This window comes from Eubalaena glacialis, chromosome 3 (genome assembly GCF_028564815.1).
Source record: "Eubalaena glacialis isolate mEubGla1 chromosome 3, mEubGla1.1.hap2.+ XY, whole genome shotgun sequence".
NCBI lineage: Eukaryota > Metazoa > Chordata > Mammalia > Artiodactyla > Balaenidae > Eubalaena > Eubalaena glacialis.
In genome coordinates, this window is record NC_083718.1 from 174679793 (window position 1) to 174698395 (window position 18603).

Sequence of the window (18603 nt, forward strand, 5' to 3'; positions counted from 1 at the left end):
CAGTGTTGTGTCCTCAGAGGTTGTGGTGATAACTGTATTTAATCTCTCCTCTTGAGTCTCATGTGCTGGGGTTGTCTGCTCAGTGGACCCAGCAGAACTGCTGGCTGGTAGTGAAACTGGAGGAGCAGCTGATATGGTATGCTGCTGGGACTCAGACGGTTCTGTCCTCCCAGTTGTTGGTGAGGCGTTAGGTGGAACTGCAGGGCCATTGTCTCTCCCATTGTTGGATGGAGATGAAATTGTGGAGGAACACTCTATAGTTCCCACAGTTCCAGAGTCTTTCGTGGAAGATGTTGTAGCTGACCCCCAGGTTGTCATAATGCCTGTAAAACAAACAAACAAACAAAAAGAAACCTATATACCTGTTCCCTCCACCAATCCAGAGTTCTTCTCAGATGTTCTCACTTTATCAAATATCCTTATTGAAAGATTCAATAAAAATGATATCAACACCAACTACATGGGACTTCCCTGGTGGTGCAGTGGTTAAGAATCCACCTGCCAATGCAGGGGACACGGGTTTGAGCCCTGGTCCGGGAAGATCCCACATGACGTGGAGCAACTAAGCCCGTGAGCCACAACTACTGAGCCTGTGTTCTAGAGCCTGCAAGCCACAACTACTGAACCTGCGTGCCACAACTGCTGAAGCCTGCACGCCTAGAGCCCGTGCTCCACAAGAGAAGCCACTGCAATGAGAAGCCCGTGCACCACAATGAAGAGTAGACCCCATTTGCCGCAACTAGAGAGATCCTGCACACAGCAATGAAGACCCAACGCAGCCAAAAACAAAAACAAAAAACAAAACACCAACTACATTATTACTGGCGCGCATTCATTTATGTGCCAGCTCTGTGCTAATAGATCTCAGCTGATGCATGCCAGGGAGAGCGAATTTAACTAATTCTGGCAACTATGTCTCATTCCACTCGAGAACTATTACAGAGACAGAGTCAGAAAAAGATGGAAATCTATTATCACACTTGATCTTTGATTTCTCGATGCCTTTTTTGATGTGAGTTTCCTACTGCATTGAATATGATTCTAATATTTAAAGATACACATTTTTTTTTTTTTTTACAACGTGACCCCTAATCAAAAGCCAAGTGCTTCATTTAGTGCAATAGCAGTCAAAGATAATTTTGACAACCTTTGGTTTTTCACCTTGTCTGAGTAAGGTGCTGTTCCAATGTGCAAGCGTTGGTGCACTGAATCCTCACATCCACCCTGAAGTAAGGACAATTATTTCTATTTATCAGATGAAGAAACTGAGGCTCAGACAGGTGAAGGCATCTGTTCACGGTCACACAGCCAGGAAGTGGTGGCACTGGTTTTGAAATCAGATCCATCAGATCCCAGAGCCCAATGTCTTCCCTACCACGCTGCACTGCCTCACAAAGACATTGCTTCATTCTCATGTCCGAGCCAGCCACTCTCTCTAGAGAAAAAGGCCCAAATCAGCTACATTGAGCTGGATCCCTTGGAAACCTTCCTCTTTCCCCTGGGCAATGGGTAGAAATAGGCACATCACCTGATGCCCTGTCATTGCAACCTTGGTCTTTGTCAAAGGACTAATTCAGAAAACTGGAGGTGATGGGCTTGTCCTTCCCACAACCTAGCTCCAAAGAGGCACTGACACTTCTCCCCGCCCCCGCCCCATCTGGCATCTGCTCCTTCCACCTCCCACTTTCTTCTAGCCCTGAATAGAGCTAAGGGGTCACAATAGGGCAGGAGTGCTTGCCAGTATGCACGGAAAGAGTGGGGGATCTAGGCTCTAGACCTGGCTCTATTACTGACTTGCTGTGTAGTCTTGGGGAAGAACCCCACCACTCTCAGTGCTTCTACATCCCCCTCAGCACAGTGAGGGACTTGAGCTTAATATCGCAAGAGTCCTCTAAACTCTAGTGATCTGTGGGTCCGTTTGCAACAAAATTCCAGGCTGAAATGAACAGATGTCTTGCTACAAGAGTCTCGAGTTTTTATTTGCAGGAAGAGATGTTTCCACTGGATCTGATTTTATGTTTTTTCCATGTGGTTAACCAGTTGTCCCTGCCCCCTCATGGAAAAGTCCATCCTTTTCCCACTGATCGATTTGTCATGCTACCTGTTATTATGCATCCAGACTGATTTCCCTGCTCTTTCATTCCATTGGTTTGCTTGTCTATTGTTGCAACAACACCACATTATCTTACTTTAATGTAAGTCTTAGTATCTGGTAGAGTGAGTCTCCCATCTTGCTCTTCAAAGTTATCTTGGCTATTGCTGGCCTTTTGTTCTCCCTTATGTGTATTAGAATCCGCATATCAACTTCTACAAAAAACCCTGTTAGGATTTTGATTGGAAGTGTGTCACAATTAAAGATTTGGTAAGAATTGACATTTATATGATATTGAAGTTTCCTGCCAACAGCAGCTCCTTTGAGAAGCAATGGAATGTGGCCTGAACTCTAAAGTCAGAACTGGGACATACTCCCAGCTCTGATGAGGGGACAAATCACTTTATGTCTCTGAGTCTCGGTTTCCTCAACTGTAAAACAGCAGTGATAACAATACCTACCTCACTGGTGGTCATGAGGATTAAATGAGATAATGCATGTGAAGCACTTAGCACAGTGCTTAGCATACAGTAGGTGTTCAATAAGTAGAAACTGCTATTGATAATAATTATCCCCTTCTGTGCCTCTCACCAAAACTGGTATCTGCTTCCTGGGTGTTTTGCCAAGGATACTCCTGGCCTTGGAAAAAGTCATGACTCATGGGATTGCTAAAACATGCAATTTCCTGCCACCTCCCAATATCTTCCCCTATATTGTCCTAGGAGCTCAGGATCCAGGGCTGCACTCCTCCATCAGGCTCAGTGAAGCATTGGGGGTGGCGGCTGATCTTTGCTGGAGTAGGGCAGCGGAGGGCAGCAGGGGTCCAAGCCCCTGGGCCCTCAGTTCTGGGCCAGATTGAGAGGGAACTAGCCTACTGAAACCCCAAGCTATTGGCCCAGCCCAGATGGAAAGGACAGACAGAAAAGGGGAGACAGCTGAGATGACAGACAGAATGGAGGGAACAGACAGACAAATATAGCATCCTGGATGAGGATGGATGGGCAAAGCCAGAAGCTCTTTGGAGGTCATCCCATCATGTTCCTGCCCCCAAGCTCATTGGTGCCCCAAGCCTTTCAGACAATTTAGGGGTGGGTTGGGGGATGGCTGTGCTCACATGAGATCTTCCTGGGGACACTACCTGATCTTCCACCACCTTCTTCCCCTCCCTGGTGAGCCAGAAGAAGGCTGTGAGAGCCCCCAGAGAAGGATGGATGGCAAGGGTGTATGTGGCTACTCACCAGGCAGATTGAGGGCTCCATTCCCAATAAATAGCAGAAGCAGCAGCAGAAGCAGCAGCAAAAGCCACTGGCTGCCCATCGTTCTGCTGGTTGATGGTCCTGGAGTCTTGGCCCAAACAGGGGAACAGATAGCACTCCAAGACAGTGAAGCACTGCTGGGGCGCCACCTCTCACCTGCCTGCTGAGTGCACCACCCCTGCCCCAGTTGTCCAGACTCCTTCCCAGCAGGCCCCAGGGGGTTTTTCAGGGCTGGAAGCAATGCCAGTGGGAGGGGATGAAGGGTGGAGTTTCCCATCACCTGCAATCAGTGGGCCTCTGGGGATTCCCATTCCAACTGGTGAATATCCCCAAGGCCCCTAGTTGTCAGTCTTTGCTGAACAGCTGGGCAGAACTCTCACACAACATCTCTTCCAGCCTTCCCCTCACACAACATCAGGGGACCTGAGTCTCAGCCATACAGCTGATCTCATCAGTCTTCCAACTCTGGGGCTGAGTGCTGGCCATTTGATTTTAGAGCTGGTGCTCAATCTTATCCTCTCCCGATTGCACAGATTGGGAAAATGAGGCCCAGTGATTTGCCCAAGGATGAGAATCCACCAAGGCAGCTCTTCATAGTGCCCACGACTGCCACAGCTTTCTCAGACTCTGCATTTTCTACCTCAGGAACCTGCTGTGGCTCTTGATGGTCTTTGGTATGAAGCTCCCAAAGAGGTCTCACAGGTCCCAAGTTCTCCACCGGACTTCATTCACCTGACCTTCAAATTCCTCTTGATGCCTTCCAGGAAGCTTCAGTGCTCTTCTCCCCCAGAGAGCCTGCCAGGACCCACACTTCGCCCAGCCATTCTCCATTGATCCAGGATAGAGCTTCCTGTACCTGCGTGACTTGGTCGATGGTGACCCCATCAGACTAGAACTCCCCAGAATGAGGACCAGTCTCCTACACCTTCAGACACAGAGAGAGGGTAGGGTGTCTCCTTCATAAGAGAGGCACTCCCAACTGTGAGGAACTGTGAGGACCAGATTTTCACCCCCAGAATTTAGGACCCTAAGGGCAGGGATTATATCTCTACCATTAAGTCAAAAATTTTCAGGGTGTGGATTTTCTCTCCCATTAGACTGGAAGCTCTGGAGGACAGTCAGTGACTCTCCCATTGGACAAACAGGCTTTTGAGGGGCAAGGCTGCCCCAAGGGTTTGGAGATCCACCAGTCAGACACATTGATCCCAACACAAAAGTTTATTGTTGATACAGATACCTGGCCCCACTGGCCTCACCTTTCTTCTCTTGGTGCTTGGGCCCACTTAGACTCCATCTAGTTCTAGTCTAGCAGGATACCAGGGACGCCCATCCTTAGGGCAAATCCTGGCTGCCTTGGCCAGCACCCCCTTCTGTGCTCATCCTTGTGGTAGGGCTCCCACTCTCATCCAGCATCCTTCTCCATCCCGGCTCCTCTGGACCTGGGGATCACAGGCACAAGCCCTAGAGATGCCGCCCCCTTCCATCCCCAGGCATCTGCCCGGGTGTAAGGGAGAGGATGGGTTCAGGCCAGGATGTGCCAAGTCATGCTAGTGATGCAGAAGATGCAGTGGCTGGGTGTGCGTGCTCATGCCCGTTGGCTCCCGTCCTGCCCTCTCAGCGGCTGGACTTGTGTTTATTAAGGAGTACATTTGTGTTGGATTCCTGGACCTGCAAACCAAGAGGTCTTCTTGTCAATGCCCCCACCCTGACATGGCAGACGCCCCCTTACTCCCCTCCTTCAGCTCAACAGCTGTTCATCCAGGCCTGGCAGGAAGTCCTTCACATCTAACTCTAGGCTGCCGAGTCTGCTCTCTGACCGTGGGAGCTCAGGCCGTGGACATTCACAAGGCTCCCAGTCTGATGGTGTGGGAAGCAGAAAGAAACTAAATAATGTGGGAGTGTGACTTTTTCTCCATAGAATCTTCCTCCCTCAGGAGGCTGCTCCTCTTATGCACCCTAGACAGGACCTGGGGGTCCTATGCCCCCAGTGGGCCTGAGTATCTGCCACTAAACAGGAACTGAACCGCTCAAGTCTCACTAAGAAAGGGTAGGCTTGACAGCGCTGAAGACCGAGATGACTCAGTGGGTGGAGCCCTATGGGAGGGGCGGGGCCTCCCGAAAAAGGAAAAGTTGGAACCTAACCAGATTGGCGGTGACTGCTGGGGTGCTTGGGAGTCTAGGGGGCGGACCAGATCTTGGAACAGACAGAGACCTTGACTAATGGGGCTGAGGCTGAGCTGGGTGGGGTGGCGAGGTGAGTACTGATTGGGTAGGAGAGGGAAGCTGCACCTTTTCCCTGTTGACGAGCGCAGTGATCAAGTCTTGCTGGCAAGTCATCTCACGGACGGCTGTGGAGGACCCGCTCGCCCTCGACAGGCTCCACGACAAGTGCCTCTGCATCAGCTCCTCCTCCTGCTCCTGGTTGAAGCGGATGGAGCGTACTTCGTCCACTATCCTGAGGGCGGAGGGGTGGTGCGTTCCGAGGGTGAGGGTTGGAAGGCTGCCCTCCCATCTTTTCCCTGGTGTCTAGCCCCCTTCGCCCTCCCCCTTTACTCTGAGAGAGGCCGAGGCTCACGGCTCTTGTGAGATGCGAGGAACCGGGAGGTCTGGATTCCAGTTCCCTCACCGACAGGCTGGGGAAACCTGGGCAATTCACTTAACCTCTCTGGGCCCCAGGGTCCGCATTATAAAACGGTGAGGGCGTGAGGCTAGAAGAATCTGAGGCTCCACTCAGCCCTGACTCACGAGACTCGAGGGTACCCCCAGTACCCGCCCTACGTGTTGAGCTCATCTCGGATCTCCTTGTACTGCATCAGGTTCTCCTGTATTGCCTCGAGCACCAAGCAAAAGTTGTCGAATGTGTCTTCTGAGAGGTTCGTCGGGAGGCCCCCCATAAACGGCTCCTGGGGGACGCCAGATGTCTCCAAACGGGCGACCACGCAGTGCACCAGCGGCAGCTCGTTATTCCCATTTCCCTCCTCGTTGCCTGTCTGGGGAGGGGGAAATGGAGAGGGAAGGGCGGCTCAGCCGGCACCCCCTCCCCTTGCCCCTTCCTGCTTGGCTTCAGGGAGGATGAGTCTCAGGACACCAGGGTTCTAATGCCCCTCGTTTCAGCTCTAACCAATCTTAGGCTCTCTCCTTTGCCGTGGGAGCTCAACTTGAAACGCACGAGCCCATCCCTCACCTTTTTGGAAATTCTCACCCCTTTTCAAAACTTAGTGCTTCCCTCACCATTTCACTTCTGATAAATCCTACCCAGCAAACTTCTGAAACCCTATCTACTCTCAAGTCACAGCCCACAGCCCTCAACGCTTTAGGCAATACTCCATGCTACACTCCCCAGCCTTTCGGAAGCTCTACCCCTGAATGAATAACACTATAGCTAATATTTATTGAGTTCTTAGTATGTGCCAAGTACTGTTCGTTTACCCATGAAATTATCATAATAGCCCTATGAAGTACTATTATTATTTCCATTTTACAGGAGAAGAAATTGAGGCTTAGATTGGTTAAATGCCCTAAGGTCACTCAGCTGCTTAGTTTTTAGTTGCCATAGAACAAGACACCCAGGAACTCCACACCCCTCAGAAGCCCCCGTTGGTGAGTTGGTGGTGGGCAATGCTGCCTCCACATCTCAGGCTTGGCTTTCTTCAGGCCCTTGAGTGTGCGCGCACACACAAACACACATGCTCGATTCAGCACTCATATACACTCTGCCCCTCCCCCCTCTGCCCTCCCCATCTCACTCACCTCACTGAAGGCTATTTGACGCTGTTGCCCCTGTTCGCCTGCCTTCATCATTTGCTCCAGATTGGTGGTCACCACGACGACCAACAGGTTGATGCCAATGAAGGCACCGACGGTGATGAAGATGGCAAAGTAGATGGCGCCCCCAATCTCCACTGCGTACTCCCTTGTCTCCATCCTGGAGATGGCAGTCAGGGGCCCTATCACCTCCCTGGCCCTTTGGGCCTCAGTTTCCTCATCTATGAGATGGGGAAATTATCTCAAGGCCCACTGGGACTTCTGCTGCCTCACTGCTGTTGTGGAGATCTAATGCCTTACTCCTAATTGTCCCCGCAGCTGCTTTTTACTGAGCACCAGCTGTACTGCCAGACAGTGGGCGGTCCTCAAGCCAGCCCTGCAAGGTGGGGATTTGTACGTCAGAATTATCGAGTTTAATCTATTGGCTATATTCTTTAGTCATGTCGTTCTCATTATAAAAAGTAATTCAAGCTCATTATAGAAAGATCAGAAGGAAAATATACAGGAAAAAAATCCCACCCACTGTTAATACCTATTGTAAATCTCCCATAAAATATTTTCCCAAATAATAGTTTTCTCTCTCTTGCTATGCATGTGTGTGCATGTGTGTGTACACAGTGCCAGTCTCTACTAATTCTCATAGCAATCCATGACACGGTTAATAATGTATTATAATCCCCAGTTGACAGATGAGGAAACTGAGGCTCAGACGGCTGCACGGCTAGTGCAGTGGAGCAGACTCAAAACCCCAGGCCATCTTTATTGCACACTCCATGATTTTTCCACTGCTTGCATCATAATGGGTAATGAGTGCAGAAGCCCCTTCACCAACTGGGCTTCTACTCTCACACGAAGGAGATAAAAAGAAAATCAGTCAGGGGGACCCACTCCCTGGAGTGGACTGGAAACAAATAGGGTTTAGGCTTAATGGGAAAGAGGTAAAGAACAGAACCCAGGCAGCCTTCTGTGGCCAATAATGACCTTGGGCAGTGGGTCTCAGAATGAATAAATGAGACCCTAAGTTCTCAGGAGTCCAGGCAGCTTGGTGGGCTCCAGTGTGGGCTGGGAGGCTGCCTTGGAACCCTAGGTGCAACCACAGACCTGCTCCCTTGCCCAAGGCCTAGCTGCCCAGCTGCTGAGCATAATGGGAGAAATGTCCATGAATAGCCTGCAGTGGGACCTTGAACGGGTGGAGTTTCATTGGGATGACGCTTCAAGTAGACTGCAAACCCAGAGGTCTCAGCTCCAGGGAGTCTGCTTTTCTCCAGTTTAAAGCCCCAGGCATCCCCCTCCTGCTGTGCCATCCTCATCCCAAGCCCTGGAGCCGCACTCCCACCCAAGAGCCCGTCTCCCTCCCCAGTCAGTTTTTTGCCCCTGGGAGCCCAGCCCCTCCCTGCCTAGCTCGCCTGGACTGGGCCCCCCCCTCCCCTGGAAGCCCCATGGGCACTCACTGAAAGTCACCGTAGATGTCCACCCAGCCATCCTGGGTGATGCAGATGAAGAGGGTATACAGGGCAACCTGCATGTTCTGGAAATGCATGGGCACGAACGCACCAAAGAGAGTGACCCCAAATACTGAGAACACCTGCCAGAGAGACCAGAGACCCGCCCGGACTTCACCCGAGGGCCTTGGGGACAGGACATGCAAATGAGCTGCCAGGGGAGTCACAGAGCTTCAGGCCCATAGCCTCTCCTCTTCTCCAGACACCCTGTATCCCCAGGGACCTAGGGGCCTGTTCAGGGAAGGGGAGTAGCCGGGGGCAGGGGAGGGCACTGACCAGCATGAAGAAGAGGATGAGGGCCATGATGTTGGCCATGTCGGGCACTGACTGCAGGATGACACGGATGATCCGGGCCAGGGGCTCCACTGCCATGCACACGTGCACCAGACGAAGTGCCCTGTGGCAGAGCCTCTCAGGGGTGCCCCTCGGCCCTCCCCAGACCCCTCCTCCTCACCGTCCCCCCACCTGCCCAGAAAGGCAGAGCTGATCCCCACCTGGTAACAACCCCTTCCTCTCTTTCCCAGGGTCCAGACAGGTCCCTTCTTTTCTCAGAGTTCCCAGCTTACCTGAGGGTGTAGGTGATAGAGATGGCACTGAGTTCATTAACGAAGAACCCCAGGAGCAAGATAAAGATGATAAGGAAGTTGAGGATGTTCCAGCCGTCCTGGGGGGTGGGCCAGCCCCAGCAGGGTCTGTCAGGCCCAGCCCATGGGTTCATCCTGGGTCTGCCCTCCCTACACCCCAAGGATGGGGGACTCAATGGTCCTCTCGAAGCAGGGCCAGTCATCTGCCATCCACTGCTGTTACTCATCCTGCTGTCGCCCCAAACATGCCACAAATGTGCATGCACTCGCTGTCTCATACACATGTCAATAGCCAAGCGCAGCGTCTGAAGCACACAACGGAGTCTCTCACACATACACAGCCAGTTCCTAAGCTGAGCGCCCACCTTGGCTAGTGCGCTGCTGACAATGGCCTTGCCCTGCAGTTAGGTGACCTGAGAGTGTTTGGATGCTCCAGCTTTGTGTGACACACACTACAATTAATAATAAAATGAAAATAAATACTGATTAAAACATTAAGGAACAGTGCTTCAATAGCCAGGTCAGAGGTGAACTAACTCTCACTGTAGAAGAAAGGCACATTTTGCAAGCCCTTTGTCCAATATGGCACAAACTCTTTTAGAATGGGGATGGAGGAAGGAAGCTCATGTGTATGACAAATTCGAGCACAACCACTACAGAGGAGAATTTGCTCTAATAAACAATCCGCATTTACCTTTGACCAGTGATCCCACTTCTCGAAATCCGACCCACACAAACTCTAGTACAAGTACAAAATGACATTCGTAGAAGGCTGAAATAACCAAAGTGTTCAGCAGTTGGGACACTGGTTGTATAAACTATTGCACATTCATTCAGTGGAGTACAGGATAATGAGAAAGGTCTCCATGTACTGATATAGAAAGATCCATTAAGTGACAAAAAGGAAAGTGCAGAACAGTGTTTACAGTATGCTACTGTTAGGAAAGGGAAGACTAAAAATATGTACATATTTGCTTATGATTGCAAACTAAACACTAGGAGGATAAACAAGAGATTATAAATAACGAAGATTATCTGAAGAGGGTGGGGGTGAGGGAAAGGGATGAAGGGTCAGGAGTGGGAACAAGAATTCTGTGTGTGCCTTTCAATAGTCTTTTTTTTAAAATTGTAGTACAGTCGCTTTACAGTATTGTGTTGGTTTCTGCTGTACAGCAAAGTGAATCAGCCACACGTACACATATATCCCCTCTTCCTTGGATTTCCTCCCCATTTAGGTCACCACAGAGCACCGAGTAGAGTTCCCTGTGCCATACAGCCTGTTCTCATTAGTTATCTGTTTTATACACAGTAGTGTATACATGTCAATCCCAATCTCCCAATCCATCCCACCCCCCCCTTCCCCCCTTGGTTTGTTTATTTGTTTGTTTGTTTGTTATCCATTCGTTTGTTCTCTACGTCCGTGTCTCTATTTCTGCTTTGCAAATAAGTTCATTTACACCATTTTTCTAGATTCCACATATATGTGTTAATATATGATATTTGTTTTTCTCTTTCTGACTCACTTCATTCTATATGACAGTCTCTCAATACAGTTTTGACCAATATGTAGCTGCATTAAATATTCAAAAAGAAAATGATTTTTAATGGAGAAAAAGTTCTTAAATTTATTAGGCAGTCCAATAAACACAAGCCCTCCTGGTGTTTCACATTCGAAGTGTCGGTGCCTAAACATACACAGGGAGACACAAGTCTGCCTGTCTACAGATCCATCCCTCTATCCATTCAGTATTAAGCTCCTACTATATGCCACACCTCAAATCAGATCCTGAAGATATAGAATTTCTGCCCTGCTCGGCTCACAGACTATTTTGAGGGAGGTGGATAGACAGTAAATTTTAACTCCAGGTGAGAGGTGAGTACAAAGCATTAGGGAGACAGAGCAACAACTAACCTAGCCTGGGAGAGACAGGAAGACTTCCTGGAAGAGAAGACATCTGCATGAGTCTTAAGCTGTAAGTAGGAGGAAAGCAAGTGAGTAAGTGGCAAAGAGATTTTATAGACTAGGGGTCAGCATGGGCATGAGGTGAGAAACAGCAGTGTGTGTGTGTGTGTGTGTGTGTATGTGTGTGTGCATGCATGCACTTGAAAGTGTGTGTTGGGGAATGCCACTACAAGCAGCTTGATGTAGCTGGAATACCCAAGGGTAAGGCCAGGAGTGATGAGGCTGCAAAAGCAAGCAAGAGCCACATCATGGAAGGCCTTAAGCACAGTGAGGCATTTAGACCTGATCCTATAAACAATAGGGAGCCACTGGAGTAGTTTAAGGGTACTTTGTCTTGGGCCTTCGGAAAATTACTTTGATGGCAGGTGGGGTACACAAGAAGCCATAGCAACATCCTGGTGAGAGAAGACAAAGTAAGAGCTAGAACAGGGTTAGCAGAGATGCAGAGGCAGCAAGAAATCTGAGAAATATTTAGGTGGTGAAATAGTAATTAATAGGCTACGGAGGTAAGAAGGAGAGGGAGGAGCCACACGAGGGCCATAGAAAAGGGGGCACTGGGGGCAAAACTTTGGGGATCCCCACGTGCCTGGGTAATATTTGAGATATTAACTTGCAGACTTTCCTCCCTCCCCTGCATTCTCCCTTTCCATCTACCCATTCAACAGGGAGCAGTCCTTGTACGCTGGGACCAGGGGAGGGGTTGGGGGTAGGGAAGGAGACAGCAGAGGGCCTCTAACAAGCCCTGGCTTTTGGCCCTGGGAGGCTGGCCCCAGATGAAGGTTAGGGTTTGGGACATTAGTTCTCAGCCATTAGTTCTGGAGGGTGGTTTTGCCTTCCAGAGGACATCTGGCAATGTCTGGGGACATCCCTGATTGTCACAGGTAGGAAGGTGCTAATAGCATCTAATGGGTAGAGGCCAGGAATGCTGCTAAACATTCTACAATGCACAGGACAGTCCCCCGACAACAAAGAATTATCCAGGCCAACATGTCAACAGTGCCGAGGTTGAGAAATCTTGTCCTTGAGAGGACAAGCAGAGTGGCTTGGAAGAACAGAAGATTCTCAGGCTTGCTCCAGTTCTCTTGTGCTAATGAAACGCTGGAGCTTAGCTTTGAAAGTGCAGGCCCCTTGAAAGTGCAGGCCTTCCTAACTGCTGCTAAAAGTGAGACAGGCTGGGACCTGGGACCCTTGGCTGCAGTGCTTGCACCTGATACACGTCTCCTCGAGCAACAAAATACAAAGAAACTATAAGGGAGTAAAAATAACTGCCCGCATGAGCAGCTGGGGCAAATTATGGACAAAAAGATACAAAAGGCCCAAATGCCACTTCTGAAGAGCAAGGAGCAAAGGCAGGGGGTTGGGAGCAAAAGCAGGGTACTGTGCATGCCCCTTGCACACAACATCACCAAAGGGGTGGGCAGACCACCCAAGCCACAAGCTCATCCCCCCTCTGAAGCAAGTGAGCAAGGGAACTTGTTACTTGTTCTCTCTCCCCCCTGCTGCAGCAGGGGCCCCAATAAAGCCTTGCCTGAATTTCTTGTCTGGCCTCTGATCAGTTTCTATTAATTAAGGAGGCCAAGAACCCTGGCCGGTAACAAAAGAAATCTCACGTCTACAGGAAGGAATAAATATTCTCTCTTATGCAACAGATGTCTGCCTGTAACCTAGAGCTAGTTCTGAAAAAGTGGTACATTGAAATTTCACAAAAAGCATCGTACCTGTTCTCCTCTCCAGTGTGGAGACATGTAAATATGCACCATCCTATTCTATTTTCTGTTAATAAACATCCTTCCAAGTGTTGTTTTCACAAAGCAGTCTTTAAGACATCTGGACTTCAGAAATATTGTTCTAGGTTCTACATTCTGTGTTTTATGAAGTGACACCTCTAACCCCTGGAAAGCTTGTAATTCTAATTGGTTTTCCTGGTAATGGTATTTAAATGATGATTCCTTTTTATGAAAGGTATAAAAATCTGATGTGTTTTTTTTTAAAGCCTCTTCTTGCACATGCCCAAAGGCAAGATAAATCCCTTGACTCCAGAAATCCCTTGACTCTAGAAGTCCTGTTCAAACAAAGAATTTGAGTCTTTGTCTCATTTTACGTAATGTTAAGATCTGTTCCCACCCAGACAGCTTTTTGATACCCTCCAGAATAGGGGTAGGCAAACTATAGCCCAAGGGCCAAATTGACCAGCAGCCCCTCTTTTTAAAGACCCTCAGGTTTACAATGGTTTTTATATTTTTAAATGGTTAGAGGGAAAATCAAAAGAAGAATAATGTTTTGTGACGTGAAAATTACATAAAGTTCAAATTTTAGTATTCACAAATGAAATTGATTTGGAACATAGCCATGCTCATTTGTCTATGTACTGTCTATGGCTGCTTTTGTGCTCTCACAGCAGAAGTGAGTGTTTGCAACAGAGACTGTATGGCCCACAAAGCTTAAAATATTTATCTGGCCCTTGTGAAAATTAATAAAGGGAAACCTCACTACAATGGAATTGGGAGGCCAAAAGGAATTACAGGAAGAATTGTCAATTACAGACTTCAACAGAAAAATCCCAAAGGGGAAAGAATTATCAATTACAGGCCCCAACAGGAAAAGATGAACATTGCATCTCCTGCAAGAAATCGACTATTCCAGCAACTCAGCCAATGAGAGACCATCATCACCCTGAACTCTCACTTTTCTCCAGTAGATTTTGGTTCAGAACAACCCTTCCCAACTTCCTCCTTTTTCTCTATAAAATAACGTTCCTCTCCATTGTTTGTTGGACTAGCCTATGGCTTTTGCTGTAGTTTGCTAGTCCTGATTTGCGATTCCTCTGCTATTCCCAAACAAACCCTTTTTTGCTGGTAAAATAACTGACTGTTTTATTCTTCAGGTCAACACCCTTTACAGAAAATCTTTGCTGACCCCTGCTCTTGAACCCTGTAAATTAAGGTGGATACTCTCAACTGTATTTCTCCGATAAGGAAATCAAGGTTTTCCCAAGATCGCAGAACTAGGGAAGGCTGGGTCAGGAATTGGAACCCCGGGAGGCTGCACTCCTAGTACAAATTACTTTCTGCCACATCACAGACATCTCAGAAGTAGTTAGTTTCTCCTTCTGCATGAGCACGCATGCACACACATGCACACACCCCCCTCCCCCTGTGCACCTTGCAGGGCCAGGTGCACAGGGATGGGGATGGGGATGGGGTGGGGTGCCGTCCCTAAGGAGGAATAGATGTGATGGCAGGGAGGGCCCAGGATCTCACCTTCCAGAAAATCCAGAAGCCATTTAACCAGCCGAGAAGAATTTCACAGATAAGGATAGTCAGCACAATGTCATCTATGGTAGAGAACAACTCATAGTGTTTCTACATGGAAGATAGAGAAAAGGAAGGGCAGAGAGGTGAGTAGGGGGGTGGCAAGACCAGGGAGAGAGCATGTCTGCAGGGGAGGGGAAGCCCAGATTCTTATTGCTCTTCATCCTCAGCATCTTTGTAGCTCCCTTTAGAGCACCCCTTCCATGTACGTGCCAGGCACCATGCTAAGGCCACAAATGTATTATTTCATGTTACCATCACCATCGTCCTATGAAGTAGGTTTTACTTCCATCTTGCACTTGATGGGAACCTCAGAGAGGTGCCCAAGGTCAGACAGTTAATGATAAAGACCGTTGTCTGACTACAAACCCTCGTTCTTAACCTCTAGAGTAGGAAAAGGGAGGTGGAGAAAGGCAGAACAGACTCCAGGATTGGGAGGAAAAGACCTGGCCCTTGAGATGGAGGACACCGAGCCCCATCCTTGCTTCTCTGAGTGTCCCAACCACTCCTGCTGCTCCAGCTCCCAAATGCCCCCAGCCAGGCCTGACCAAACTCCTGGGTATCCCCCTACTCACGGGTCCAAGACATGTTCCCTGGGTGGATGGATTGATGGATGGATCCATGACTTTGAATTCTGTTTAAAACCCAACTCATGTTCACGCAATCTCCTGTTAAGCTGTGACTCTGCTATAGTTTGGGACGTGAACAGCTCCCAGCCCCCGACTCCACCCTGGCAGCTACCAAAGTCACCTGGACTCCTCCCTTTCCTCACCTCCATGGCCCACAGACTCAGTGCTTCGAGCCTCTTGCTCCCCACACCTTGCCACCAACCCCATCCACCAGCCAATGCGAGGCTGGGCAGAGTTTCTTCTTCTTCTTTTTTTTTTGGCCACACCACGCAGCATGCGGGATCTTAGTTCCCCGACCAGGGATCGAACCCAGGCCCCCTGCAGTGGAAGCGCGGAGTCCTAACCACTGGACCACCAGGGAATTCTCTGGGCAGAGCTTCTGAAACTCAGATGGGAGCTGAAGTTTATGGGCTTCCAGCCTGTTCCAAATTCCCAAAGGGCATCATGGGCCAGGGACATCTGCCTACAACAAGGAAGGGCTTTCTTTCCCTTCATCTTTCCCTTCAGCTCTACCCCACTGGCCACTGGTGGCAATAGGCTCTCCTCACTATTTATTGAAAGAGCTTCCTAAACAGTCCCCCCGCCTTCTCCAAGTCATGAACATCTGTGGCTAAATCAGAGTTGCCTTCTCCACCCACAAAGCTTCCATGGCCCCCTATGGGCTGCAGGGGGAGGTTCAAAACCAGTCTGGCATTCACAAGTCTCTAGGATTTGACCTTCATGGGCACATATCCTATATCAGGGTTTTTAGCATTTTTGACTGGGACTCAAAGAAATATATTTTACATTTTACACCATAATGCTTTCTCTCCCTCTCCCCTCCTCCTCTCCCTCCCTCTCCCCCACTACAATTTCTACTTCATTCTTTTTCATTTTATTTCATTCTACTTCAAAATGCTGCTATCTACACTCTGAACTCATTTCATGAGCCATTGACGGGTTTTGATCTGCCCTTTAGTCCACGCATTCTGCAAACCTTGGCAATTGGGTTTCTGCCTCCACTACATCAGAGGCAGCTCTTGTCAAGGTCACAAGAGCTAAACAAGGGATGCTTCAGAGTCCTTTCCTTGCCTTGTCTCCTAGCCACATCTGACCCTCTGCCTGCTCCCTTGGTAATGCACTCTCCTGGGGTTCCTCCCACTCCTCTGGCCACTCCTCCTCAGCATCCTTTGGCATCTCCTCCTCTATTTTCTGCCCTCTACTTGGAGGCTCTCCTCAGAGCTCTGTCTTGGTCCTCTTCTCACTCAACACTCTCTCCCAGGCAACCTCATCCATTCCTTGAGCTTCAGCAGCCATCCACCTAGATGCCAGTCACTCTCATGTTGCCATACTTTAAACCCTGGCTTTCCTGGATAAACAACAAGTCCTACTGTATAGCACAGGGAACTATACAATATCCTACGATAAACCACAGTCAATATCCTATGATAAACCACAATGGAAAAGAATATAAAAAAAGAATGTATATACATATGTATAATTGAATCACTTTGCTGTACAGCAGAAATTAACTCAACATTGTAAATCAACTATACTTCAATTAAAAAAATAAAAGTAAAGTAAAATAAAATAAACATTGGCTTTCCAATGACATAGGATAAAACCCATCCTCTTTAACAAAACTTAAAGACCCTGTGTGATCTGGCTGCTGACCACCTCTCTGAACTCATCAGTCACCACACTGGACATTTTAAAAATATTGATTTTCAATAGCACAATTCATGTATGTGGTAGACTCCTTGTAAGAAATTAAAACATCAAGGGTAAGACCCAAGCCATAGCAAACTTCAAGTTGGACACACAGAACTCACTTCCATGCTGTTTGTTCTGCCCAAAACACTCTTCTCCACCTCTCTCTGCCTGGCCAACTCCTATTCATTCTTTGCTCTCTGCTTAAATGTCCCTTTCTCCAGGAAGCCTTCCCTGACCCCCAGATTAGGGTCAATGCCTCCTTTGAGCTTCCACATACTCTGTGACACCCAGGCATTTGGAATGATATGTCTGTGTCTATCTGAGACAGAACTGGGTCTGTTGTGTCCATACCTGGCACTGAGTGCAGTATCTGGTACAGAGTGATTCTCACTTAGTGGCTATTGATTAAAATGGGATACCCTTCCCCACAAGGCACCCATTTGCCTGCTTCTGCTCACACCATTTTTCTCTTGTCCTTCCTCTGCAAATCCAATGCATTTCTCAAAGCTGGGTCCCCCCCCACCACGAAGTCTTCCTTGATCTTTAGGAAAGTCAGCACTGACAGGCCCTTGAAGAGCATCCAATCCAACCATCATGAACAGATGAGGAGCCTGAGGCCCAGAGAGGGAAGTGACTTGCCCAGACCCCTGTTAGATCAGTGGGGTCAGAGGTCAGGCTGGAGTCCCACCTGGCCAAGAACGGAGTTGGTGCGGAGAGCGATGGTGATGGCGTTGACCACCAGCAGCACGGCCAGCAGCAGCTGGAAGGCCGGGTGTCGGAGCAGCTCCTTGACATACATGCGAATGATGAACTCCTGCATGTCCCAGGCATCCTGGGAGAGGGCGGGGAACCTTCCTTCAGGCAGGTGTCACCGTAGGAGGCCTCTGCCTGCAAGTTTGCTCTCAGTGAATAGGGACCCTTGGGGGCCACTCTTGGGAAAGAAGTTGCCTGAGAGGGGATCATGGAACGGGGGCCTCAATGTAGAGGTCACTACCTAAATGGCCACAAAAGCGGGTCACTGCTGGGTGGTCTTTGTTGGGGTCATTGTAAGGGAGACTCTTTTGGGGTCTCTGCTGGCGAGTGGTTGTCATTATATAGGGGCTCCTGTAGGTGCACAGCCGAGTGGTTACTAACATACCCTGGGGGGGAGGTCACTGCAGGGATCACAGCTGGGACATTTAGAAGGCAGAAGGGGCAGAGGTATTCTGGGGGCCGGTTGCCCCGTAGACACAGCTGCACAAGGGTCACTGTGGGGGTGAGGATTGCTGCAGGCCCCCCAACAGGCTGCAGGCCCGGCCTCGGCCTTACCTTACTGCTAGTGATATCTCGGCGGTTGATGAGCACTTGCTCCTCTGGCCGGAGGTAGGGCTCGTGAGCGGCCCTCTGCAAGGGTGAGGAGAGGGCCCATCAGTGCAGCCACTGCCCCTCCAGACCCAGTATGGTCCTCCAGTGCCCCGTCCTGCCCCAGGATGCCCAGCTTGGGCAGTGCAGCCAGGCAGGTACCACCTACCATGTGGTTCAAAGGCTTGATATAGGTGGTGTCGGTCCAGTGCTGCCACCAGGTACTCTGGTTATCCGCCATAGTTGCTCAGTGTCCCTCCCACTACTCAAAGAAACTTCATTCCAAGCTGTCCTGCCCCCCTTCGTGGTGATATCATAGAGGCCTCTGTGACCTCCACCTGTCCGCATTCCACCAAGGAATTCTCATACCAAGAGAAGCTCTTCCCACTGACTCTCCTTGGTATGCCACAGAGGAGGCCACGGACACCAAGGGGCTGGGTGGGGTCAGAGGTCAGAGGCTGATGAGAG

At 49.4% G+C, this 18603-nt stretch overlaps 1 protein-coding gene across 1 annotated transcript; it reads right to left on the reverse strand.

Moving 5' to 3' along the window:
- Positions 1-4962: 4962 nt before the first annotated feature.
- On the reverse strand, positions 4963-18376 carry CATSPER4 (cation channel sperm associated 4). The gene is made up of 11 exons (XM_061186953.1): positions 18305-18376; positions 18103-18177; positions 17483-17626; positions 14423-14524; positions 9182-9279; positions 8892-9012; positions 8565-8698; positions 7099-7273; positions 6127-6338; positions 5638-5803; positions 4963-5016 (listed from the first exon to the last, which is right to left on the reverse strand). Exons 1-11 carry the CDS (start codon positions 18374-18376, stop codon positions 4963-4965), a joined length of 1353 nt encoding a protein of 450 aa, XP_061042936.1.
- Positions 18377-18603: the final 227 nt, after the last annotated feature.

Excerpts from the sequence above, each read along its gene's own strand:
- CATSPER4 (XM_061186953.1), bottom strand. The coding sequence starts at position 18,376 with ATGGCGGATAACCAGAGTACCTGGTGGCAGCACTGGACCGACACCACC. Across the intron at positions 9,280-14,422 it reads GCTTCTGGATTTTCTGGAAG|GACGGCTGGAACATCCTCAA; the intron begins GTGAGATCCTGG and ends CCCACCCCCCAG. Across the intron at positions 5,804-6,126 it reads ATCCGAGATGAGCTCAACAC|GATAGTGGACGAAGTACGCT; the intron begins GTAGGGCGGGTA and ends CTCCGCCCTCAG.